Source organism: Vulpes lagopus, chromosome 2, assembly GCF_018345385.1.
Source record: "Vulpes lagopus strain Blue_001 chromosome 2, ASM1834538v1, whole genome shotgun sequence".
NCBI lineage: Eukaryota > Metazoa > Chordata > Mammalia > Carnivora > Canidae > Vulpes > Vulpes lagopus.
Window position 1 is genome coordinate 47,166,814 of NC_054825.1, and position 26,239 is coordinate 47,193,052.

The 26,239-nt window shown below is 48.3% G+C and overlaps 1 protein-coding gene across 1 annotated transcript; it reads left to right on the forward strand.

Annotated features, from left to right (window-relative positions):
• Positions 1 to 3,695: 3,695 nt before the first annotated feature.
• Positions 3,696 to 25,494, forward strand: LARP6 (La ribonucleoprotein 6, translational regulator). The gene is made up of 3 exons (XM_041745785.1): positions 3,696 to 3,995; positions 19,225 to 19,435; positions 23,983 to 25,494. The coding sequence occupies exons 1-3, from the start codon at positions 3,799 to 3,801 to the stop codon at positions 25,048 to 25,050; spliced, it is 1,476 nt and encodes a 491-aa protein (XP_041601719.1). The 5' UTR covers positions 3,696 to 3,798; the 3' UTR covers positions 25,051 to 25,494.
• Positions 25,495 to 26,239: the final 745 nt, after the last annotated feature.

Sequence of the window (26,239 nt, forward strand, 5' to 3'; positions counted from 1 at the left end):
CAGGCTCCCTCCATCTCCTGGTATTCATGGATCACATCTTAGTCATTTTACCAAATTAAGGCTAGCACAGGGCCTGGTGTCTGATTACATGAGAGAATGAACCACCCTCCTTTCCCCTACATTAAAACCAGACCTTTTGCTGAACCCCCACCCCTATATAACCAATTTTTCCTTTCAGTATTTAGCCCACACTCCCTTTCCCCATGTCAATATCTTATTCTAAGTCCTTGGTTTGCAACTCTGGTGCCCGGGGCACTCACAAATATTTCCAGTTGATTTCCAATTTTTCATAGAAAAGTTCTCCCAGGGTTGAATTTTTGCTTCAATTTAACCTTAGTCCATCCTGATGACTTGTCAATGTATTTCCTTTTTGTTTCATCTTCAGAAGCTGTGTGTGTGTGGGGGGGTACGATTTTCCACTTTGAGTTTGCTTTTAAAATGAGCCCTCAGGATTCCAGGGAAAGGGAATGATGCCAATTCCATGCTGAGGTCATGATTTTGCTGGAGACTCTGCTAATCATCTCAACACCGATGCAAAAATCCTGCAGCGATGTTCAATACAGGCCTGGGTGGGGCTGGCCTGGCTCTCTGGCCACAGCTCTGTGAAGGAAGGAGCTGGAAATGAGAGGGGCCCTTTAAAAGTTCCTTCACCAGTGGCACAAATGATGGGTGTGTGGGTAGGAGAATCAAATCAAATCAAATCAAATCAACAAACATTTCAGATGCTGGGCTTTTCTGCGAGACAGGATGGGGCTGTAACAAAGTGAAAGAGGTCCTTCTCTCAGTAATAAACTTACCCACTGATTATTGGTTTAAGCATTCAGCAGATACCAGTGAGCCTCATTGAACTCACTTTTCTCATCTGGAGAGGGACTGAGTTGGACTCCTCCCATGAAGCACTACTCGAAATGCAGTTGGAGGGGTGGTCTGTCTTTCCCTCCCCCAGGCATCCTACTAAGCCAACTACCACAAATGAGAAACTTATGTGGAGTTGCTTTAAAAATTCTTTTTAAAAATTTATTTATTTATTTATTCATGAAAGACACAGAGACAGAGAGAGAGAGGCAGAGAGAGAAGCAGGCTCCCTGCAAGGAGCCCGATGTGGGACTCAATCCCAGAACTCCAGGATCACGCCCTGGGCTGTAGGCAGGCGCTGTTCGCTGAGCCACCCAGGCGTCCCTGCTTTAAAAATTCTATGCAAGTTTTGCTTTCAAGTCCAAGTATATTCCAAGGTGTGTGTGTGTGGTTTTTCCTTCAGTGGAGCCCTAGCAGAAAGATTTGTACTCTTGGGGATACTCATTCATTCCCTAAAAGGAGAAGCTTAGGACTGGATGATGTCTGACATTCTTTCTAGACTCAAAATTCTTTTTTCTTTTTTAAAAAAGATTTTATTTATTTATTTGACTGAGAGAGAGGGTGAGAGAGAGAGAAATCACAGGCAGAGGGAGAGGGAGAGGGAGAGGGAGAGGCAGGCTCCCAGCAGAGCAAGGAGCCTGATGTGGCACTTGATCCCAGCACCGTGAGATCCTGACCTAAGTCAAAGGCAGACGCTTAACTGACTGAGCCACTTGGGCACCCTAGATTCAAAATTCTTTTATGAGGAGTCAGACATACATAACATCAGAGACAGCTTAGGCAGATATATTTGAACACAAGGCCATATTGATTTCATTTATTTTTTTCTAAACTCCAACCAAATAAAACACTTCTGCAGGCCAGATTCACCTGCCAACTGCTAGTTCTTAAACTATAGGAGCCTAGGAGTCCAAATTTTCAGAACATTTTCCAGGGTTCTCTCTTATTGAACAATTGGGAACTCTGAGATAGTCTGTATGTACGAATTCTTCATAAACTGCAGGACTTGGTACAAATAAGAGCCATTTTTGTGGATAAGGATAATAACCTTTGCTGTCTTTTCCATACAAGAGGATTTAAATGAGATAATGTGGATTGCTCTGTGAAAATCAGGAACTCAAGTGATCAGAACAGGAGGTGTGGAGAGGGCTGCAAATCTCTCTCCTCTTGATCCTCATCACAGTGGACCAGGTGTATAGCAGCTTAAAATCCTGGTGGGAGGCACAGCTTGCTTGGAACAGATCTTGTGAGCTTCTTGCCTCTTCCTCCTTGTAGCTCAGATGCAGGCTGTGAGCTGTTCTGGCACAGACACCAGGGGTCTCTTTCTTCCTTCACTTACTCATTCTATGGCCCCTTCAATCAAAAGAGATCTGGCAAAGAAAGAGATGCACCTTCCAGTCAAATTTATTTTTTTTTTAATTTTCATTTATCTATTCGTGAGAGACACCAGAGAGAGAGGCAGAGACACAGGCAGAGGGAGAAGCAGGCTCCCTGCAGGGAGCCGGACGGGGGACTCGACCCCAGGACCCTGGGGTCACGCCCAACCGCAGAACCACCTAGGTGCTCCTCCAGTCAAATCTTAAAAAGATTTGCTACACCCCTGGGTCTCTCCTGGCCCCAGCCAGACACTCAGGGGGGCCACACATGGTGTTCTTTTACAAGGACAGTGTTTTACAAGAGACTCCTTTTCTGGAGCCTCTCTGACTGGCTTTCCTCTAGCAAAACGTACTGATTGGTCCAGGGGGTCCGTTCTTTTAGAGCACTAGGTGGGCAAATTAATATAATTAATTATGTTTAAGAAGGTAAATTAAGAGCTTCATGAAAAGCACATTCAGGTTTTATTTATGTCCGTGTTTATGTCCCTAGTTTCTGGGTCACATTTACAGGGTTGCCATGGAACCCATTTAAAGCTAACTAGGAACGATTTGCGAGCATACTGGCATTTCCATAGCCCCCTTTATTCATTCAACAATATGATGGGCAGGGCGCATTAAGAAGTGCCGAAGGGCAGTGGCTTTCAAAGTTCAGGGAACTTGGGCATCGCTTGGCAAGCCGTTGATAACACGGAGTTCAGAGTCGTAGATCCCGCTTCGGGAGCTCGGGTGGGCCCCGGGAATGTGCGTTCCTACCTGGTGCCCTAACTGGAGCGGGGGCAGCTCGGGGGGGCCTGCACGGTCCCTACCTGGTGCCCTAACTAGAGTGGCTGCGGCTCTGGGGCCCACACGGTCTCTACCTGGTGCCCTAACTGGAGCGGGGGCGGCTCCGGGGCCCGCACGGTCCCTACCTGGTGCCCTAACTGGAGCGGGGGCGGCTCCGGGGCCCGCACGGTCCCTACCTGGTGCCCTAACTGGAGCGGGGGCGGCTCCGGGGCCCGCACGGTCCCTACCTGGTGCCCTAACTGGAGCGGGGGCGGCTCCGGGGCCCGCAGGGTCCCTACCTGGTGCCCTAACTGGAGCGGGGGCGGCTCCGGGGCCCGCACGGTCCCTACCTGGTGCCCTAACTGGAGCGGGGGCGGCTCCGGGGCCCGCACGGTCCCTACCTGGTGCCCTAACTGGAGCGGGGGCGGCTTCGGGGCCGCACTCGGAATCCCGGGCCCCGGGCGCGGGGGAACCAAGTCCCGGAGGTCCCGGGCGCCCGGCGTGGGGCGGCTGTGCCCCGAGAGCCCGGTGGGGACGCGGGTGGGTCGGCGGGTGACCGGGCGGGTGGCCGGGCGGGTGACCGGGCGGGGCAGGCGCGGCGGGCGGCGCGGCGGGCGGGGGCGCGGGGAGCGCGGAGGAGGCGCCCCGCCTGCTCTGGCGCGCGGCAGGCGGCGGCGCTGGCGGCCGGGGCGGGGGCGGCGGCGGCGGCGGCGGCGGTGCGGGGCGGGGCGCCGCGACCCCGGCCCCTCCCCGGCCCCTCGCCGCGGGCCCCGCCGCCCGACTGGTCCCCGCGCGGCCGGGAGCCATGGCCCAGGCCGGCGAGGAGGCGCCGCCCGCGCCCGGGCCCGCGGTGCAGATCCGCGTCGCCATTCAGGAGGCCGAGGACGTGGAGGGGCCGGAGGACGAGGAGGAGGGGGCGGCGGGCGGCGCGGGGGACCCGGCCCGGTACCTGAGCCCCGGCTGGGGCAGCGCCAGCGAGGAGGAGCCGAGCCGCGGGCACGGGTAGGCGCGGGGCGGGGGGGAGCCGGGGGGAGCGCCCAAGGGCCGGGCCGGCGGGGGCGCGGGGGGCGCGGGGGGCGCGGGGGGCGCGGGGGGCGCGGGGAGCACCCGGGGTCGGGCCAGCGGGGGCCGGGGCTGGGGGGGCCGGGGCTGGGGGGCGCGGCGAGGGAGAGGGGGAGCGCCCCGGCCGGGCAGGCGGGGGCGGGGGGGGGGCGCAGGGGCGGCTCCTGGGAGGGCGGTGCGGGCGTCCCGCCGGCCCAGCACCCGCAGCCCGCCGCTAGGTCGCCGGACCGAGCCCCGGGGGTGGCGGCGTTGCTCTAAGGGGCCCAGACGTGGGCCGGGCCGGGACCGGGAGGGATTCCTTCCTGGGCCACCCTCGCCATCCTCTGCCCCGGGGGAGGCTCTCCTTACGCGCGCTCCCCGGGACCTTCCCAAGGACCCTCCCCGCCGCGAGACCCCCAGATCCCAGCCCGGGCGCCTGCCCACGCGCGGCCCCACCGAGCCTTCAGTCCACCGGGATGCGGGATGCGGGCAGCCCAGGCCCGGCTGACTCTTGCTGCGGGGGGGGGGGGGGGGGCTGCGAGGAGTGATTTCCTGGTGTCCCCTGCTCTGATTTGGGATCAGCTCAAGGCTTGTTGCTTGCGCCCTCGCGGGCCGGGGATTCCCATTTTCACGCAGCCTCCGCCAGCTGACTTGGGTGCTTGCATCATCATCTTGCTGCCTTGCCTGTTGGGTCCCTGAGTGATGGGCAGGCTGGAGCCGTTATGGCACCAGAAGGCACCTAACTAACCGTGCCTTTGGGCCCTGGGCTCTGTCATCAGCCGGAGACCTCGGACTTGCGTCCACCAACGCCCGTGCCTTTCGGGTGGGTGGTTTAGTGCCTGCTGTTGGAAGGAGCCAGCAGAGTAGAGCAATGGCACATCTTGCAAATTCTGGGAAATGCCCACGGGAACTTAGGAAGAACCCTCTTTCTTCGGGGTTTCAGTGCACCTACTTTTTAGACGTCAGGACCCTCCAGCCTTCGTGGGCAGAGTGCTCAACTGAAGGCCTGAGGATACTGAGTCCCCAGAGCCACTGCCGGTCCTTCTGCAGTGGAAGAGGTCTGGGTTTAGGGACCCAGAGATTCAGAGCATTTCCATGGAGACGGAGGTATTTGAGGAGGAAAGCCCAAGCCAACAGTGTAAAGCAGAAAAGCTGAGTCGTAGCAGATGACACAGTAGCTCCAGTAGCCTTATCGGCACTGCGCATACTGTAAAGCCTGATTCATTCATTCACTCATTCATTCGCCTCTGCGCTGAGGATAAAAATAATGGGTCCATAGTCACTGACATCTCAATCTTGAGGAGAAGGCGGCCACCTACTCAAATAATTTCAGAGGTTATGTGAAGTAGCTCGGAGTGGCTGAGCCTTCTGATTTCCTTTGCCTGTGACTGTGGGGAAGTCCTTAGTCACTACCGGGGACTAAGTTTTGAGATTGCACCGCTAGCAAGGATTCAAGCCCTAAGTATTATTTCTTGGGCCTGGAAAGATCTCCCTGTGGAGATCTAGGAGAACGCGATCGTCATTTGGGTGGGCTTCTTGCCCCCGCCCCCTGCACTCTCTCCTGAGCCACCTGTCACTCCCAACTCCAGGGACTGGACTCGCCTGGAGCGTTCAGTTTGAAGCATTTCCTGCTGCCACTGGCAGAGAGTTGACCCTGGAAATCCCTGGAGGCTCTTCAGGGCAGTGCAGCTGGCAGAGCCCAGCAGGCAGATATCCGGAGCACGAGAACACAGCCAAGAACAGGACCCGTGCTGCCCCCTTGTTTGGGCCAGCCTGGCATAGCAGCAGCCTCCACCCCGTGGGGACACTTCTCGGCTTCCAGAGCCTTCAGGAGAAAGCCCAGGTTCCTAAAGCTGTTTGTTGAGATGTGGCACCTACCCACGTCATCCCCTGGGCCCATTGCTTCTTTCCCTGCCTGCCTTAGAACTCCTGCACCCACAGCACTAACCTCTCCGGATTCCTGAACCTATTTCTGCATCTACATGCCTTTGCATTCCCTCCTCTGGGTCTGACCGATTGATTGATTGATCCCTAGTCAGCCTTCAAACTTCACTGCTTCTACTGGGTATTTATCCAAAGGATACAGACATAACGATTCAAAGGGGCACCTGCACCCCAATGTTTATGACAGCAGTTTCCACAAGAGCCAGAAAGAGCCCAGATGTCTGTCGACAGATGAATGGATAAAGAAGAGTATTCCATTGCATTGGAATACTACTTGGCCGTCAAAAAGAATGATGTCTTGCCATTTGCAATGACATGAATGGAACTAGAGGAAATGGAACTGAGTGAAATAAGTCAATCAGAGAAAGAAAATGATCATATGATTTCACTCATGTGGAATTTAAGAAACAAAACAAGAACACGGGGGAAGGGAAGGAAAAATAAAATAAGATGAAAACAGAGAGGGGGGCAAACCACAAGAGATACCGAACTCTAGGAAACAAACTGAGGGTTGCTGGAGGAGAAATGGGTGGGGAATGGGTAACTGGGTGATGGCCATTGAGGAGGGCACGTGATGGAGTGAGCATTGAGTGTTCATGCAACTGATGAATCACTAAATTCTACCTCTGAAACTGAAAAAACCAGAACCAAAACCAAACCCTGCTTGACCGCTTCATCTCCACAGCCCCCAACACCCACCCCAAAGCTGTTTGTTTCCTATCCTTCATGCTGCTGTAGTACTCTGCACAGGTTATACCTGACATTTACCTAAATTGTAACTCTATATTTCTGTCTCCCTCATAAGACTATGAGCATCATGAATTCAGGAACCATGCTTGCCTTGCTCTCATTGTATCCCCAGCACCCGGCATGCGGTGGGTGCCCCTAAATAGTTATTGCATAAATGCATGTCTCTATCATTGCATCAGGCCATTGGGTTGAAGTATTTGTGTGGTTTTCCGCCACCACTAAACAGTGAGATCCTTAAAGGCAGTGCCCTCGCCTTAGTCCTCACTGTATATACCACCAGTATCAGCCCAATACTTGGCTTTTCCCTGCGGTACGAGCAATACATGGAAATAAGAAAAATGTTCTTTAGTCTTTTCCCCCACCCCTCTCTCACCAAAAAGGTGTCTTTCTTTTTATTCTCACCTTTTTGAAATAAAAATTTCAAACATAACATGTAAAGGAGTAGTATTGTGAGCATTCATACACGCACCATCTAGATTTAACAGTTGTTAATATTTTGCCATATTTGTTTGATGGACTTCTGGGTGGTTTTCTCTGAACCATTTGAAAATATACACGAGACTTACTGTACCCTAAGCACTTTATTTGGGAGTTCTTGCTAATGACACTGTCCTGTAAAACCATAATACTGTTACTGCAATTAAGAGAATTAACAGGGGATCCCTGGGTGGCGCAGCGGTTTGGCGCCTGCATTTGGCCCGGGGCGCAATCCTGGAGACCCGGGATCGAATCCCACATCGGGCTCCCGGTGCATGGAGCCTGCTTCTCCCTCTGCCTGTGTCTCTCTGCCTCTCTCTCTCTCTCTGTGACTATCATAAATAAATAAATAAAAATTAAAAAAAAAAAGAGAATTAACAATGATTCCTTGGTTTAATCCCTAAAATGATCTAATAGCCAAGTTCCATATTTAGGTTTCCCCCCAATCGTTCCACATTGTATTTTGTTGATCTTTCTTTTTCTCCTCCAACCAGAATCCAATCCAGGTGGTGGCATTTGCCTATTATGTCTCTTTAGGATCTTTTAATCTAAAACATTCACACTTTTTTCTTTGATGCGTTGCTATTTTGAAATAAGAGGCCAGATGTCTTGTTGAATGTTTCCCGGTTTGAATTGGTCTGATTTTGTTCTGATCATCTAGTGTAACTTGCTCCTTTGTACCCTGTGTTTCCTGTAAATTAGAAGGTAGGCTAAGGGCTTGATTCGATTCAGATTAAACATTCTGGCAAGAACACCTCATAGGCGATGCCACAGACTTTTTGTTGCATCACCTCAGGCAGCTTTCACCAAAGTGATGCTCTAATTTGACCACTTGACTAAGGTGATCTCTTCATTGTGAAGATGTGTCGCTCTCTTTGCAGTTAACAAGTAATATGTAAGCTTCCTGTGCATATTCTTTCACCAAGGCCCTATGGTTTTAGCATCTGCTGATGATCCTTGCCTGAGTCAGTTCCTCCGGGAATTACAAATTAGTGATTTTCTAATTTTATTATCCTTTGTGCATTTATTAGCTGGTATTCTTCTAAGTAAGAGAGCTTTGCCTTGTCATCCGGGATTGAACAAGAGTTCTTCCTAACAAGGCAACTTAAATGCTTAATGACCAGTTTTCAAAGAGAGGAATGGGTATAATAGTCACATCAAATAATTTAAATCAGAGCCCTCCTTTTGGCCCTCCTTGATTCATGGATTTTTTTTAATTCACTTTTTAAAAATTAGTTACAATTATTTTTGATGTTCAAACTATCCCTGATTAAGTAGGGGAGCCCCTTCAGACTGGCTTCAGCATAGCCTTTTGGAACATGCCGTTGAGTCTTTGAGCACTTTCTTGTTTTGTGATACTAGATAGGCTGGGCTCACCTTATACTTTTCCTACTCCCGGCATAGGATCTAGCCATTTCCACAAGTATCCCTGTGGCTGGTATTTTTCAAATACTAGTGGAAAGGTGTTTAGAAACCAAGACCTGGAATTAAGAGTGCTAATTTCTACTGGGGCAATATTGGTTTTAGGCCCTTTCAACAGAGCTAGGAAATACGTTAAAAAAAATAAGTTTATGTTGATAATTCCAATTTGTATTTGACATAGGTTTTATTTTACTTCTTTTATTTTTCTGCACTGACAATCCTGAAAACTAATAACATTAATGTGTTCACTTTTTTGCTTTGTCTCACAATGTGTAAAAATGATTTAAAATCGTAATACCAGAGATTATCGTGAATAATAAAAATCACTGAAGCATGCCTTCATTTAACAAACAGAATCATCAAGGATCCTTTCTCTCCATGATGTTTCAGGGTTGTTGCACAAGCTATCTTTTCTCTGTTCTGGATGACGATAGTGAAAGGCTCCATTTATTAATGCCAATTATGTACCAGATGTGGAACTAAGTGCTCTGCATACATTATCCCTGCTTCACACCACAAACTATACTGTTTAGACATGCAGAGATATCCACTAGCTGTACTCCTTTTGCAGGCCTGAGGATTTAGGCCAGAATAGCACGACAGAAGGTGGGGTTAGAGAGGAAGATCATGATGTCTGTAATAAGTCGGCAAGAACCCAGGGGCCACCAGGCATAGCATGGGGCCCCTGCTACTGGCATCCAAAATATAATTGTTCCCATAATGCCTTATCCAAAGTTGAACATGTCCCCATATACGTTTCCAGCTTGTCTCTAAACCTGCATCTTTTGAATCTGCCCTTGTATTACCTTTAGAGCCTTTTCAGATTATCTTTTTCTAGAGGCAAATCAACAGGAACTATATACACAGATTGTACCGGACCCTGGTGTTTTTCATAAATGATGCTTTCTCTTTTTTGGTCCATGTCCTCCTAGTTTCTGTCCACCATTTTCCTGACATCAGTGGCCAAAGCACCATATTAGACCATCTGCAGGATAGATGATGAGTCCAGGAGAGCTTTTCTGTGTTGAAAGCCACAGTCAGGAGCTCATTATTCCACCATTTTATTTTGAATATTTTTATTCATAAGGTGTCATTTGCTTACCATTCAGTTAATATCTCCAGATTATCTTGAGTTTTTTTTTAAGATTTTATTTATTCATGACAGACACACAGAGAGAGGCAGAGACATCGGCAGAGGGAGAAGCAGGCTCCCTGTGGGGAGCCCGATATGGGACTTGATCCCAGGACTCCGGGATCATGACCTGAGCCGAAGGCAGATGCTCAACCGCTGAGCCACCCAGGTGCCCCTATCTTGAGATTTTTATGAGAAAGGCAACTGTGGAGATTTTATGCTGTACTTATTTCTCTAGGTTAGTTAAAATACGATAAATATTTCAACACTGATCTCTGGAGCCCGCCCAATCATGTGTTTTGAAATGTGCCTCCTTATTTCTACCCTTTGTTTTTCATTTCTAGCAGGTTTACAGCTATTAAATGAACACATCAGTACCCCCAATTTACAATAATGTAAACATAAAACTTAAATGTACATTATTTTTTTGAAGTCCTCTTGAAAGGCCACTAATGACATATTTACCAGTAACCATACTTCCTGTCTCCAAGAATCCTGATAGGTGTGATTTGCCCTTACAGAAGCTATTCACTTTACATTGGTGATGCTTTGTAAATTCCTACTATATGCAAGGCTCTGGGTTGGTGCCAGAATGAAAGAAACCAATGTGAATCCTATCCTTCAGGCTTAGGGCTCAGGGCACTAATAAGATAATGCGCAGAGTAGTTCTGATACAAGTACAGGCAAGTGCTAGGAGAAGTTGCAGTTGAGATGGAGCTTGATGTGTGGTTAGGATTTGGACCTGAGAGATAGAGGCAGGATGTTCAAGGTGATGGAAGCATGCACAAAGGGATAGAGTCCAGAAACCTTGTGACACTTATAGGGACCTGTTAGTCTTTTATTTGCTTTTGTTTTAGAATAGCAGATCTGAAAGGAAATAGACAGAAATACGTGTAGAAGCTGGTGATAGCCATATTCGAAATGAATCTGAATAAAGAGCTAACGACTTAGGATTTTATTTAACAGACTAGAAAACATTAGTATTAGTATTAAAGTAGAGCAGTGACATATCTGTTCTTTAAAACATGTAATAAGGCACAGAGTGGAAGAGGCTTAACTCAAAATACAACAGGAGTGGAGTAGGGGGAGGTGGGAGGAGGCCGGAAAACAGAACCCTGGAAAGATTCTGGAAATGTGTGAAGGATGCAGGAATTAAAAGGGATACTGATATCTGAGAGGCAATTTAAATTCTGCCTGCCTTTAGAACAATTGCCTTACCTCTCTTCCTGACCATGAAAAGTAGCAACCAACCTACTATTTACTTTTCAAGGAGAAAAAGAAGAAATAAGATTATTTTCTAAAGGAATTGAATGAGCTAACAGGTGAGCTAGGGCTGCTAAGGTAGAGCTGGTACCTCTAGAGTAAGTTCTTCTCCATATAAAGCTCATATTTAATAATTTCCTGCCTGTCTGCCCTACAGTGAAGCCTGCCAGCTGGCATGCCCCCACCCACGTCTATAGAACCATCTAGGAAGAAAATCAGTCACAGTATAGGACTGCGGAGGGAACCTACGTAACCCACCATGAAAAAGCAACCCAGACCTTCCTTTTTCAAAATAAATGGTCATGGAGCACAACTCCCCACTTCCTAAGTGTGGACTGCATACAGTGACTCCCTTCCGAAGTGCATGGCGTGGAAAGTGAGGGGAAATAGTAACTTCGCAGTGGAGACACCAGATAACATGACTTCAGCCAGGGTCAACATCCACAATAATCTGGTATGTTGATTGATCCCCTGATATGATGTGATGCGAATGGAAATTTACCTCTGCATTCCTCTTCCCTTAAACCCATATATACCATCTAATCATAAAAAAAAATAAGATAAATCCCAAAGGAAAGGGCAGTCTACAGTATATCTAACCAGTACCCCTCAACACAGTCAAGGTCATTAAAAACAAAGAAAGCCTGAGAAACTGTCCCAAGAGGAGCCCGGGGAGATGTGGTGACCAAATATAATATATAGTATCCTGGATGGGATCCTGCAAGAGAAAAAGACCATTAGGTAAAAACTAAGGAAATTGAATAAAGTATGGACTTCAGCTAATAATGTATTGACTTGGAGAAATAGAATTGTTTACTGTCTAGCCCATATTTATCATTAAAATCAAGGATTTTAGCAGCAGGCTTTTCAGAAAATCACAATGGGTTAGACAGCTTTTTAGAAGCAGTTTTTAAATGGAATAGATAATGTGGAATGTTTACAGGGTCTAAGAACCGTATACACAAAATAAACATTTATTTTTACCTTATTGTGGTTCGTGTGCATTAAATGTACTGTGCTAATGCAAAATATTAATAATAGAAGAAGCCTGATATGGGCTATATGGAAACTCTTTGTACTATTTTCACATTTTTTCTGTAAATCTGGAATTATTCTAATATAAGTTTGTTTAAAAATTGTTTAATTGGGGCACCTGGGTGGCTCAGTAGGTTAAGCATCTGCCTTTCGCTCAGGTCATGATCCCAGGGTCCTGGGGTCAGGCCGCACTTTGGGCTCCCTAATCAATGGGGAGCCTGCTTCTCCCTCTTCTTCTGCTCCCTCATTTATGCTTGCCCTGTCTCCCTAATACACTGTCTCTCAAATAAATAAGTGAAATCTTAAAAAAAAACTTAAAAAAATTTAATAAAGAAAGGATGATTTGATAACCAGTCACATGAAGAAAACCTGTTACTGGAAATTAAATGAAAAACTGACCCCAGAAGATATAGAGGTGACATGTTGGAAACAAAGAGACTACAAAAATATATATACTCTGGTTAGTACCTGAGAGAGAATTTAAGGTACTGCATCTGCAAAACAAGAACAGGATGCTTTTAAAAAGGAGCAATATAAAGACATAAAAGAGTTCTTAGAGATTATATAATTCCTGAAATTAAAAAATTCATCAAGAAAGATTGAAAGGTAATGTCAGAACATCTGTTGCCCTTTAAATTAAAGACAAAGACAAAGACAGACCACATGAAAGAAAGGATAAGGAGCCATAGAGGATCAATCCAAGTGGTCAGTCAAGTAATAGGACTTTAAGAAAGAAATATAATCTTAGCAAATGCCTTTGTCCTGCACAGAGCAATATATGTATAGTCATAAAAATAAGTACAGCAATTGACTTTCAACCTTTAGTATCTATAGACAAAACATGGAATGTGTTACAGAATAGAATGTAAACATAATGAACCATACACAATAAAATAAAGGTACATCTGATAGAATTTGAAAGGTTGGAAATGGAAGGAGAGGCAAAGAAGAAGATAGGGTCATAACAGATACATCATATGTAATGAGGAAATGAGAAATACATTTAACGTTGATGGAGTAAGAAACAGAATTTTAAGTGTATTATTTTATTTTTTATTTTTAAAGATTGTATATTTATTTTTGGGGGGTGGAGGGCAAAGGGAAAGGGAGAAGTAGACCCCCCTCCCTGCCGCCGAGCAGGGAGCCCAACCCAGGGCTCAATCTCAGGATTCCAAGATCACAATCTGAGCTGAAGGCAGACACTCAACCAGCTGAGCTACCCAGGTGCCCCATTAAGTGTATTATTTTACAACACAATTAGAAGGCTAATAAAAAGCTCAAAAATAATATAAAAACTTAAATATTAAAAGAAGAAGCTTTGGGAGATGAGTGACCCCAAACCCTCAAGTTATGTAATAGGACATGAATAGAGAATGTCGAAAATTGGCAAGTGAGAAATAGAACCATGAGCATGTTTTGTAGAACCACAGGGCAGCTCTTCTAAGAAAGAAACAGTTGAATAGAGGTTGCCTCTAGGGAGGAGAGGTGAAGTGGGGAATCGTTGCTTCCTTATAAGTTATGTAGTATTTTGTTTTATTTTTTGCTACGTGTATGTATTGCTTTACTATTGAAGATTCATTTTTGATGAGCTATTAATAGTGTCCAAGGGAGAAGTAATGAGGACAGTTGGAATGGAAAAGAGAACAGATGCGAGACACTGCAGAATAATATCAACACTTGATAATTGGCTCAGTGTGGGGGCAAAAGAGAAGGCTAAAAGATGCATCTTGGATTTTGAGCCTAAATGCAGAGAAGAGTGAATGGGGGAAAGTAGTTAGTGGGGCAGTTTGGGAGGGAAGATATATGGTCTTTACAGGACAGTTGTAATTGCAAAACATTACCAACGTTCATATTTAAGGGATATAAACTTCTTCGATGTTCGTAAAGGATATACGGGGTCTTTTTCATTCAAAGGCTGTTGCATGAACCGGGAAACAAGGCAGCATGCCCCCCAGATATGCAAACAGGCCTTGCCTCTCTTTTGAGGTCCCCTTTGGAGATGCAAGTTGCCGCTGACAGCACCTATGCAGAGAGGGAGTCCTAGGGTGCAAGAGGCTCACCCCTGTACTTGTGTAGGAGTTTTTATCACCTCCCCAGGGCTGCCCACCTGTTCTGGAATCCCTGGCTACCTGTCTGTCTACTCAGTGGGTGCAAATAACTGACAGAGTCATCCCCCTTCTCCCAACCCCCAGTGTGGATTGTTTACCATGAGACTGCATGAAAGATGAGCTTCCCAGATGGAATGTCCCTCGTCAGGTCTAGACGTCAGTACTTCCCGAGGTCGAGCTCTGCAGAAGGTGGCAGCTCAACGCTGGACGTATTGGATTCTAAGTATTCACAGGCTCTCCAGGCATCAGGCTGGCATTAGGAATTGAGGGCGAGAGAAGGATGGAGGGGTGGGAGGAGGCAGATCTGAAATGGGTGAGCTCTCCAGGGGCTGAAGTGTAGAGACCACCAGGGGATAAAGAGTCAAGGATAGATCCTTGGAGAAACGGGAGCAGAATGAATAGTCTGGAAGGGCAGTTAAATGGGGAGAAGAATCAGAAAGCAAGTCACAGAAGCCCGGGGAGAGGAGTACTAAAAAGAAGGTGGTCTGCTGACTCCCATCCTGCAGTGGGGGCAAGAGGACCAAGGTGGAGAAAAGGCATCTGGATGCGGCAAATGGATGCTTTGGCAGATGCCCTGACATACAGAACGAGTTTGTGGGGACAGCGGCGGGGGGTGGGGGGTGGGCGGCGGGGTGCACAAGGGAGCTCTGGGCAAGTCTGATTCGTTTTCTCAATCAAGTTTGAGAGAGTCACCTGCAGGAAGGAAAGGCTTCCCATGGCACACCTTGGGAAGAACAGAAGGCTCTAGAAGGGGCACTGGAGAAATTGAGAAATTATGTCCCCATCCTTCAACTATGTTTTGTTTATGAGTTTACTCTTTATGTTAGCATATTTTAGTTGGGGAGTAGGACTTACTAGGCTGTGGGTCCCTTTGATGGCCTGGTCACCTCTGATTTACTTGCTGTTTGTAGTAAGTTAGACCATTTTGCTAATACCTGAGTCCCCTCAAAACTCTTCACTGGGCGTTATCCCACACCTCACTCTGACTCCAGCTATTCTCATCCTCGTCGGTGGGGCTCAGACTTCCCAATGCATTTGTAGTTACTGTCTATGGTACATTCAGCCTATTTTAACTACTAGTTAGGGGATAAATTTTCTCTAATAAAGTGAAAATCCGTTTTGTCCATCTTACTTCTCCTTTTTCATTCCATTGATGGTTCTACTGACCCTTCCTTTGGCATAATTTAAGGACTACTTTTCTCAATGCAGTATGACCATCCTACAATATTTATCTGTAAGTAATATAAAAACCCAGCTAACAAGTGAATTAAACAAATGGATTTTATCTCCCTCATGTAATCAGAAATCTGCGGGTAGGTTAGTAGAGGGATTGGTTCAACAACTCAATAATATAAGAGCCATTAATGTCAATAAATCAGGCCGGCGAATTCCCTTGGCCTTTTTCTTGCAGTAGTAAAATAGCTCCTACAGCTCCAACCATCACATCCACACTCAAAACGGATAAAAAGGGAAGAGGCAGGGCCAAGAGATTTTCAGGTGTGTTTTATTGGCCTTCCCATGACAAATGGCTACTACCTATAACAGAAGCTGAGAAAGTAGGTGTTTAGGTTTTTTTTTTTTTTTTTAATAGCCTCCATAACAAAGGAAAGCAAGTGAGAAAGAGTTTGCTATTAGATGTTGGGTGAATCTGACTAATGTCTACCATAGTCTTCTAGAAACTTCTAAACTATTCAGCTTTGTTTAATGTCTAAGTTGCCTTTGACCTGTTTTAGCTCATGGGCTGCCTTAATATATTCCCTTAGTTTGCCATCCCACGTTTTAAAAAATAATATTTTATTTATTTATTCATGAAAGACGCAGAGACAGAAGCAGGATCCCTGCAGGGATCCCAATGCAGAACTCGATCCCAGGACCCTGGGATCACCACCTGAGCCAAAAGCAGATGCTCAACCACTGAGCCACCCAGGTGCCCCCTGCCATCTCACTTTTAAAAGACTTTTTTAAAAAACATACTTTTAAAGTTAGTCTCTCAGACCATTTTTTTTTCTTCAGTACACATTTGTCTTCAGACGCCGGTGTGGTATTTCAAAAACCATTTCCAGACTATCTGCAGGCAAATAACTCAACTCTTCATTTTAAAATCAACTGACGCCTACTTTTTATGCTAATTATAATTTCCAAATTTGAAAAATTGGGAGTCAGATTTATTTCCATTTTTAGTCTCATCTTGACTCTTCCACAGTTGTTTTTTTGTTGTTGTGGGGGGTTAAGAGTCAGTGAAAATTTTGCTTGAGTTGAAGGACATACATGTATGTACCTTTTCCAGCTTTGAACTATCATAGTGATAGTTGACTTTTACACTCTGAGCCCCCTCCCCCTTTTTGTGTATTGGTTGATTATTTTACTTAAGAGCTTAATCCCAATCCAAGGGAAATGTTAACTACTTGCTTATTTATTTATTTACTTATTTGTTTAAAGATTTTATTTATTTATTCATGAGAGACACGGAGAGAGAGGCAGAGACACAGGCAGAGGGAGAAGCAGGCTCCATGCAGGGAGCCCGATGCAGGACTTGATCCCAGGACCCCAGGATCATGACCTGAGCAGATGCAGGCATCCCTGCTTGCTTCTTCATAGAGGAAGCATAGTATTCACATGCATACTTTTTTTTGTGCCGAAGCCCTCCTTTATACATTTTTTTTAATTGTGGCAAAATACACATAACACAGAACTCACCATCTTAACCATTATTAAGCGTGCAGTTCTGTGGCGTTAAGTACGTTCACATTGGGGTGTTTTTCTGTATGTTGGTAAATTGAACACCAATAAAAATTAATTAAAAAAAAAAAAAGTATGTTCACATTGTTGTGCAACCATCACCACCTTCCACCTCTAGAACTTTTTTGTCTTTTTCACCTGAAACTCCATACCCATTAAATATTAACTCCCCAGCCCTTGGTAACTGCCATTCTATTTTCTGTCTCTATGAATTGGACAATTCTAGGTACTTGAGTGGCATCAGCAATATTTGTCTTTTGGGAACTGGTGTATTTCACTTAGCACAACGTCCTCAAGGTCCGTCCATGGTGCAACATGAGACAGAATTTCCCTTTCAAAGCTGAATAATATTCCCTCCTGTGCATTGATAGACCACATTTTGCACATCCGTCCATCCATCAGTAGACACCCCTACCTCTTGGCTAGTGTAAATATGCTGTCGTGAACTCTCTGAGCCCTCTGGGGAGCCGGGCAGGTCCTCCCAACAGAGGAGAAGCACCCTGAATGCTTTCGGTAGACTGGATGTTTGCATCCCAGGAGATGCTCTCTCTACTCAGAACACGTTAATGGAGACTCTGGGTCTGAGAGTCATGTTATTAGAATTCACTGCCACATAGGAAAGCAGTAATGTTTATTTCTGGATGTAATTTTTAACCAATCCTTTTTTATTGAATAAGATATATATGATACTGTGTAATACATAATTTAATTTGCTGATTAAATATGCCAGAGAGAGCTCACTTTGGGAGCTTCTCATTAGTGGTGTCAACTGTGATGCAAGATCATCACAAACCCCCTAAATGTTTATGGCTTTGAAGTTTTTGTCATTCCTTGGTGAAAGATTTGCCTCCCTAAAGAAGCTTTGCTCAGGATTTCTTTGGCTTGTTCTCATACCCTAATATTCTCAGGGAGAGGAGGAGAAAGTCTGTCCAACTGGAGCTGCTGGTGGGTGTGGGTTTCATTTGGAAGGGCCCTGGTGAATGAGATTGTTTCCGGATTCCATGGCAGGAACCCAACAAAACGTGGAAAGTATTATGTGTGTTGGCTTTGGAGACAGAAAATTTGAGTTTCAACCCTAGGTCCGAGGGGCAAATGAATGTACCTGTCACCTCTGGGTTCTGAGAGTGTGCCAGGTGCTCATGTGGGCATTTCTATGTATTAGTTCAACTAATCTTCTGCCAGTCCTGTTGGGACAATGACTATTGTGATTCCCAATGTACAGATAATGGGACTGAGGCACGGCAGGGGAGGTCCTCGCCTGAGTTGACTCAGCTAATAAATGGTGATGGCAGGATTCGAACCTACATGGTCTAACTCGAGGATTGGGACTCTTAGTTACTCTGCTAAATTATCTTCTAGAAATCAGGATTTAGGGGTGGACTGGGGAGGGAAGAATGAGAAGGGAATGTGAAAAGCATCCTGTCATGGCACAACAGCACGTAAATGTTAGTAGAAGATGTTGTTATTTTAATGACCCTCTGTCCATGTCAAAAACAAAAGCTTGATTTCTTTTTATTTTATTTTTTAATAATAAATTTATTTTTTATTGGTGTTCAATTTGCTAACATACAGAATAACACCCAGTGCTCATCCCGTCAAGTGCCACCCTCAGTGCCCGTCACCCATTCACCCCCACCCCCCACCCTCCTCCCTTTCCACCACCCCTAGTTCATTTCCCAGAGTCAGGAGTCTTCATGTTCTGTCTCCCTTTCTGATATTTCCTACCCAGTTCTTCTCCCTTCCCTTTTATTCCCTTGATTTCTTAGCCGATTGGACAAAAGCCAGCCCCGAGTGGCCAGGTGATCACCGCCACAGAGGAGTCCAGCTCAAGTGTGACCCAGTGTGGTTTCCTAGGGCTATGGAAACAAAGCACCACCCACTGGGTGGCTTAGCACAGCATAATTTTTTGCCTCCCTGTTCTGGAGGCCAGAAGTGAGAAATCAAGGGGTCTGAGGAGCTCTCCCCTTCAAGGGTCTAGGGATGGGTTGGTTCCAGGCCACTCCCCTGGCTTCTGGTGGTTTGCTGGCAACCTTCTATGTTCCTGGGCTTCTGCTGCATCGCCCCGGCCTCTACCTCCGTCTTCCCATGTGCTCATGGCCCCCAATTTTCCCTTTTTATAAGATGCCAGTCATGTTGGATTAGGGGCCACCCCCCTGTGGTGTGACCTCATCTTAAACTCAGTACGTCTGCAAGGCCCTACTTCCAAGTGAGGTCACATTCTGACATACCGGGCTTCGGGACTTCAGCATATGAAACTAGGGGGTGGGTTGGGGGACAACGATTCATCCTGTAACCCCTCGGCCTCTCCTTCTGCTCCCAGGGGTGCCACGACAAGTGGGGGCGAAAACGAGCGTGACGATGGCGAGCAGGAGTGGAAGCCCCCGGACCAAGAGTTAATCAGGAAGCTGGTGGATCAGATCGAATTCTATTTTTCTGATGAAAATCTGGAGAAGGACGCCTTCCTACTGAAGCACGTGAGGAGGAACAAGCTGGGCTACGTGAGCGTCAAGCTCCTCACGTCCTTCAAAAAGGTAAGGCTTCCGTCTCGCAGGTGGACTCGATGTCAGGGGTGTTGGGCTGCAGTCCTAAATACCTTTTACTCCCTTGACCCTTGGTGACTAGTGATTCCTTCCCCCCACCCTGGGGCATGAAATAGAGAAAAAATGATCAAGAACAGGGATTTAGGATCGTTTTAACTCCCCACAGTGTTGAAAGGGACCTGGGGGGACGCCTGGGTGGCCCAGTGGTTGAGCGTCTGCCTCTGGCTCAGATCGTGATCCTGGGGTCCTGAGATTGAGTCCTACACCGGGTTCCCCGCATGGAGCCTGCTTCTTCCTCTGCTTTTGGTTCAGGTCATGACCCTGTGGTCCCAGGATCGAGTCCCACGTTGGGCTCCCCAGAGGGAGCCTGCTTCTCCCTCCGCCTGTGTCTCTGCCTCTCTCTCTCTGTGTCTCTCATGAATAAATAAAATCTTTAAAAAGGAGGGGGAGAGAGAGGCCTGGGTGTTGGGACAAATGTCATCGGGCGGCAGTTTATGAAACGAAAGTGCTCGTTCTGAGTAAAGTTCAGGCAGTCTTGCCAGGCAAGTGGGCAGCCAGGAGGATGTTGTGCCAGGACACAGGGACCCAGTGGCCTTGAGAGACACCTTGTAGGCCTAGAAGCGTGTGTAACTCAGGCTTTTCACTTGTCCAGTTGGATAAATAAGAAGGAGGAACACCCAGAACTCTGGGGAATGAGGCTTCTTTAAGACTCCAGCAGCCTTTGCAGTGTGACACCAGCATCCTCACCTCTATGGGGATGTGGGGCATCTGATGATTGCTGCTCTGTAGGCAGCTGGACTGTGGTGTGAGTTCCCTGTGTCTCCAAGTGTGGACAGACTAGCTGGAGTAAGAACCCTGTGCCTTCCGTGGGGGACGCCTAATTACTAGAGTGGCAAAGCACCGCATGGCCTGTTGCATAACGGGCTAAGTCGGAGCTGGGGCCCAGCCAGGCTGCCTGGGCGCCTCGCCGGAGAGCACTGGCGGGGAGCCCTTGTCCCTGAAGCTGTTCTCTGCCTCACCTCCTGATATAGTCTGTCCTCTTGTCCTCTGTCCTGTCTCCACTCACCAAACATGTCCATTGGGCACCCTGCGCGCTGTGGCAGGCACAGGACGTACGACCCGAATGCAGGCATTTCCCCTGCGCTTGCAAAGCCCAGTGAAGGAGGGAGGTCTGCGAAGGATTGCACCGTGATCACAGGCAGTAAAGGAACAGGAGTACAAGTAGCGTTCATCAGAGCGAGTAACCCTGCCTGGGTGATTGCGAAGTCTTCCTAGAAGTGGTGACGTTGAAATCGGGTCTTGGCGGATGCGTAGGAGTTTTCAGGGTATGGGAGGAGGGAAGGGACACTTGATGTTGTAAAGAAGCAGCCTCCACTTCCTCCTGTGTGTCTCCTTTGCTCTCCTGCCACTACCACACTCCTAACGCTGACGCCAGATGTATATGTTGGGGGAGGGTGTTCCCCGCCGAGCAGTTCTGTATCTCCTCGGAGGTAGCATCACATCCTACAGTTTAAGGGTTAATCCACCAGACTGCCCTCACTCTGGGAGGCAATGGCAGGCCCCCAGGTCACCCAGAGCTTCTGTCCAGCTTGGCTGCAAATCACAACTTCCCATGACCTCCTCCCCCTTGGATTTGATTATTTGCTAGCACAGCTCACAGAACTCAGGGAAACACTTGCTTCGATTTACCAGTTTAATAAAGGATATGATAAAGGATACAGATGGACAGCTAGCTGAAGAGATGTGCAGAGCAAGGTCGTGAGTGCAGAAGCTGCTGTCCCTGGGGAGTTGGGGTGTGTCACCTTCACAGTATCTGGATGTATTCACCAACCTGGAAGTGCCCTGAGCCCCACAGTATTGGGATTTTTATGGAGGCCTCCTCATGTAGGCATGGTCAGCTATTAATTTCCTGCCCCTCCCCCTTCACCTGGAAATTCCAAGCTTCTAATCATGGTTTGGTCTTTCTGGTGACTGGCCCTCAACCAGGAGCCATCCAGAACTGCACCCCCCCCCCCAAAAAAAAACAATTGCTTCATTAGAACAAAAGATACTCCTAGTGTTCTTGTATGAAGAATTGACAGGATTCCAACAGCTGAGTGCCAAGAAGGGGGATAAAGACCAATGTGTGTATATTATAGGGAGGGACTGTCTCATCATTCTCCACAAGGCCCCACGTTGGGTTTTATTCCAAGCTGAAACCATCCCCACCAGTTTCAGGAGCTTCTTCATTGAAATATGAAAGATCTCCCGGAACCTTGTATGTATCAAGTGCTTACATGCCGAAACGCAACTTCAGGGAAGTATTTGAACGTTAAATTCCCCAAGTCCCATCGAGATGATACATCAGGGTATCACATGTGTCCGAGAACAGTGAGCCAACCCTTACACAAAAGTATTTGTGAGACTCCAAAACAAAGCAGCCAGTGCACATTCCTTTATTCCTCCCCAGGGACCCTTAGAGCCAGCCTGACTTTCCTTCCTTTTTTGTTTTTTTTTTCAAGGTTTTATTTATTTATTCATGAGAGACACAGAGAGAGGCAGGGACACAGGCAGAGGGAGAAGCAGGCTCCTTGCAGGGAGCTGGACGTGGGACTCGATCCTGGGTCTCCAGGCTCACGCCCTGGGCTGAAGGTGACGCTAAGCCGCTGAGCCACCCGGGCTGCCCTTCCCTTCCTTTGGAAGCTGCCACTGTGGCTGTATTTGGGAGGGCTCTGCTCTGTTGGAAATTGGCCAGAGTAGACATGGACTCCCCAACACCTCCAAAATGAGAACAAAGGCCCTTTTCATTCTAAGGACTTTTCCTGCTAATCATAATAGGAGACACATAGGACAAGCAGGGAAATGACAGTTTCTAAAAATCTTACAAGGTTCTTCTAGTAAATCGCACAAGGACAGCACCTCCCTGGCTCCTGGTCTGAGATGATGCCGGACACTCCTTCTACAGGCTCGCGGACGCAGGCTGAGGATGCTCAGGCCATAACCAACGTGGCCCAGCTGACTTTGGCTCTGGAGGGGTGCTGGGTCCTTGCCAGAGCTCGCTTCCCTCTCCACTGAATGTGGTCTCTGGTCAGCTTCTCTGGCCCTTGGAGTAAGGCAGCGCTGGCCTTCCCCTGAGCATTCCTTGCTCAGGCTTCAGGCTTAGGCAGTGGTTTTTCTTCCTCTCCTGACTGCTCCCTTCTTGCCTAGTTTTAGAGAAGGTTCCCCCTTATTTCATCCTCAGAGAGCTACTGCCTGACTTCCTTACAACCTGGCAGTGACCTTTGGTCCTCATCTTCACCCCTTCTGGATCCCTGATCGACTCTGATCACCTGAAAGCTGCCCTTTGCTGGGACCTCTGCTGACCCTCTGTCCTTGGTGTGTGTCACAGAGATCAGCTCATTGATTGTGCAGGTGACTTGTGGTTCCCATACCCAAGCCCACATCTGGGCCTTTTCACGCACAGCCCACAGGCTAGAGTGGACGGCGCACTGCCTGCAGGAGCCTGCCGGTACCAGTAGCTCTGCAGGTTCCCCCCATGCCACCCTGTTAGCGAGCTTCTGTTCTTGAGTTTTGGGAAGTTCCTGTTGGGTCTCAGGGCTCCTCTGCAGTGACTGCACTGGCCTGGCCTCAGAGCACTCAGGGTGATCTTGCCATTCCTGGCTCAGGTTACCCACCCCACCCACCTCCACTGTTGCTGTGGGATGGGATGACTCATTTTCCCTGGCATTCCCTCCAGCGGAAGTGGGCCTCTTGAAAATTACTGTTTTACAATATAAATATAGCCTTCATATACTGCACGTCGATATGCACAATTTCCACTCAGGGAGGACGAGGAAGGGAGGGACTGTTTCATCATTCTCCGTGGGGCCCTAGTTGGGTTTTATTCCAAGTCGAAACAGTCCACATCGTTTTCAGGACATACCGCAGTGGAATATGAAAGAACTTTTGGAACTGTCCGTGTATCAGATGGTGTAAACAGAGAAACATGACTTCAGAGAGGCATGTGGGTGTTACAATCTCTGAATCCCGTCAGAATGGTAGCTCATGATAGTACCCGCTATGAGCTAGACACTGAGTTTTGCATCTGTCTGTATAACGTGTGTCCGGAGGTCGATCTGTATCTATTGATTTATTCGTTTGATCCTCATGGCGACTCTGTGAGGTGGACACACTTAGCCTCTCCATTTGACAGCTGAGGAGGGCGTTGAGGCAATGGGAGGCTGAAAAACGTCAGGTCTTAACCGGCAGCCAGAGGTGGGCCTTAACACTCGCGTATCTAACAGCCTCGTTGCAGGACCTGCAGCTTTAGCCGTTAAACTTGGGTGGACTAACCTATCTCCACCACCGCAGAAAGTTCTGTCGGACGGCACTGGTCTATACTGTGCTGCACTGCTTGACATTGCCAGAAGCGTGTTCATTGACTCACTAGACTTTTGAATGCTGGTGCTTCTAGCTATGCATGTTCCAGAGGGGTGAGGAAAGGAGTGGGGGGGATTGTAGAGGATGCAGGATGGGTGAGGACGATAGGTACCATTCCAGATGTGCTCTGTCTTCTTCAGGTGAAACACCTTACCCGGGACTGGAGAACCACGGCGCATGCCTTGAAGTACTCGGTGACCCTCGAGTTGAATGAAGACCACCGGAAGGTGAGGAGGACCACCCCCGTCCCGCTCTTCCCCAACGAGAACCTCCCAAGCAAGATGCTCCTGGTCTACGATCTCCACCTGTCCCCCAAGCTGTGGGCCCTGGCCACCCCTCCAAAGAACGGAAGGGTGCAGGAGAAGGTAATGGAACACCTGCTCAAGCTCTTCGGGACCTTCGGGGTCATCTCGTCGGTACGGATCCTCAAGCCCGGGAGGGAGCTGCCCCCTGATATCCGGAGGATCAGCAGCCGGTACAGCCAGGTGGGGACTCAGGAATGTGCCATCGTGGAGTTTGAGGAGGTGGAGGCGGCCATAAAAGCCCATGAGTTTATGAGCACAGAATCTCAGGGCAGGGAGAACATGAAAGCCATCCTGATTGGCATGAAGCCACCCAAAAAGAAACCTCTCAAAGACAAGAACCAGGATGAGGAGCCCACTGCAAGCATCCACCTGAACAAGTCCCTCAACAAGAGAGTTGAGGAGCTGCAGTACATGGGTGACGAGTCTTCCGCCAACAGCTCCTCCGACCCCGAGAGCAACCCCACGTCCCCCATGGCTGGCCGGCGGCATGTGATCACCAACAAGCTCAGCCCTTCTGGCCACCAGAATCTCTTTCTGAGCCCCAACGCCTCCCCGTGCTCCAGTCCCTGGAGCAGCCCCTTGGCTCAACGCAAAGGCGTTTCCAGAAAATCCCCACTGGCCGAGGAGGGGAGGCTGAACTGTAGCACCAGTCCCGAGATCGTCCGCAAGTGCATGGATTATTCCTCTGACAGTAGCATCACCCCCTCCGGCAGCCCGTGGGTTCGGAGGCGCCGCCTGGCTGAGATGGGGACACAGGAGAAGAGCCCTGGTGTGAGCCCCCTGCTGCCCCGAAAGATGCAGAGTGCAGATGGGTTACCTGTGGGGGTGCTGAGACTGCCCAGAGGCCCTGACAACACCAGAGGGTTCCATGGTGGACACGAGAGAGGCAGGGCCTGTATATAAATACCTTCTATTTTTAATACCAGCTCCTGGCATGGCATAGAATGCAATTAAGTTCCCATCGAAAGATTTTGTATACATGTAGACCTCTTAATTTATATATTTGTAATGTATCTAAGTTGTCTGGTACGCTGTGGTTTTGAGAACATCTAGAACAACCAGCATGACCATTATTTAGATGATGCCCGATGTGTCTGGAAGGTTCCGGCTCTGCAGGGCTGTGGGACAGAGGCTCCCCACGGCTGGGCAGGCCGCCGGTCTCTTCTTCAGGGCCCAGTTCCTCCCGGAGGTCCCTGAGCTGTCCTCGGCGGGTCCCCCAGGGGCTTCCTGAGAGCCCCTGGAGTTGTGTCGTGTAATGGCAACTTGGTAAGCCGGTAGCGTGGCGGCCTCTGGGACCCAGTGTATATTCCCTGCCCAGTGAATAAATAATAAAACACCCTCCTGGGAGTGCTGGCTCTGAGGTCCTAGGTGGTGCATGACAAAAGTCAGTGTCTGCCTGAGAAGGCTGTGGGTGGTATGTCGGGAGGTGCGGGGGGCCGAAGAGAGACACAGCTCTTGAACGTGCCCGGGAAGCCCTGGGGCTCCCCTGGGGGCTCCGGCAGCCTGAGAGGCCAGCAGAGCGTGTGCAGATGTCAAAGAACCATGTGGCTCATCACAAGGAATCCTACCTGGGCCCAGGCTGCTTGGTAGAGACCAAGCTCTCCGGATGTGGTCCCCAGACCGGCTCCTTTCCTTGGTTAATGTCCCTTGTCCCTGGAAGCTGCCCTGGTGTCGCGGAAAGAGCAGGGGCCTGCATCCAGTGCGGGCTCACCCACTCGCCGTTTGGGGGATTTGAGACAAGTCCTGCTGAATTCTCATTCAACATTCAATCTCCATCTCATATAACTGAATTGACTGAATTCTCAATCCCATTCAGTCTCCTTAACCATAACTGAACAGCGATCAGCTGCCACAGACGATGCTTAGAGTTCTCCGTGCATTATCTCATTTAATTCCCTCCCCTGCCCCAGGAAGGTCCAGATATTATCTCCATTTTACACCATAAGAAACAGACTTTATGTGGGTTGTTAACTCGCCTGTCCGGGGCCTAACGGCTAGATTAGTGGAGCTGGCTTGAACCTAGCAGTCTGGCTCCGGAGCCCATACTCTGAACCACCAGATGGTATGCAGCATCTCTGAACCTCACCAGCCA

Coding starts and splice junctions, on each gene's coding strand:
- LARP6 (XM_041745785.1), top strand. CDS start 3,799: ATGGCCCAGGCCGGCGAGGAGGCGCCGCCCGCGCCCGGGCCCGCGGTG. Junction 3,996..19,224: donor GAGCCGAGCCGCGGGCACGG/GTAGGCGCGGGG, acceptor TTCTGCTCCCAG/GGGTGCCACGACAAGTGGGG. Junction 19,436..23,982: donor TCCTCACGTCCTTCAAAAAG/GTAAGGCTTCCG, acceptor TGTCTTCTTCAG/GTGAAACACCTTACCCGGGA.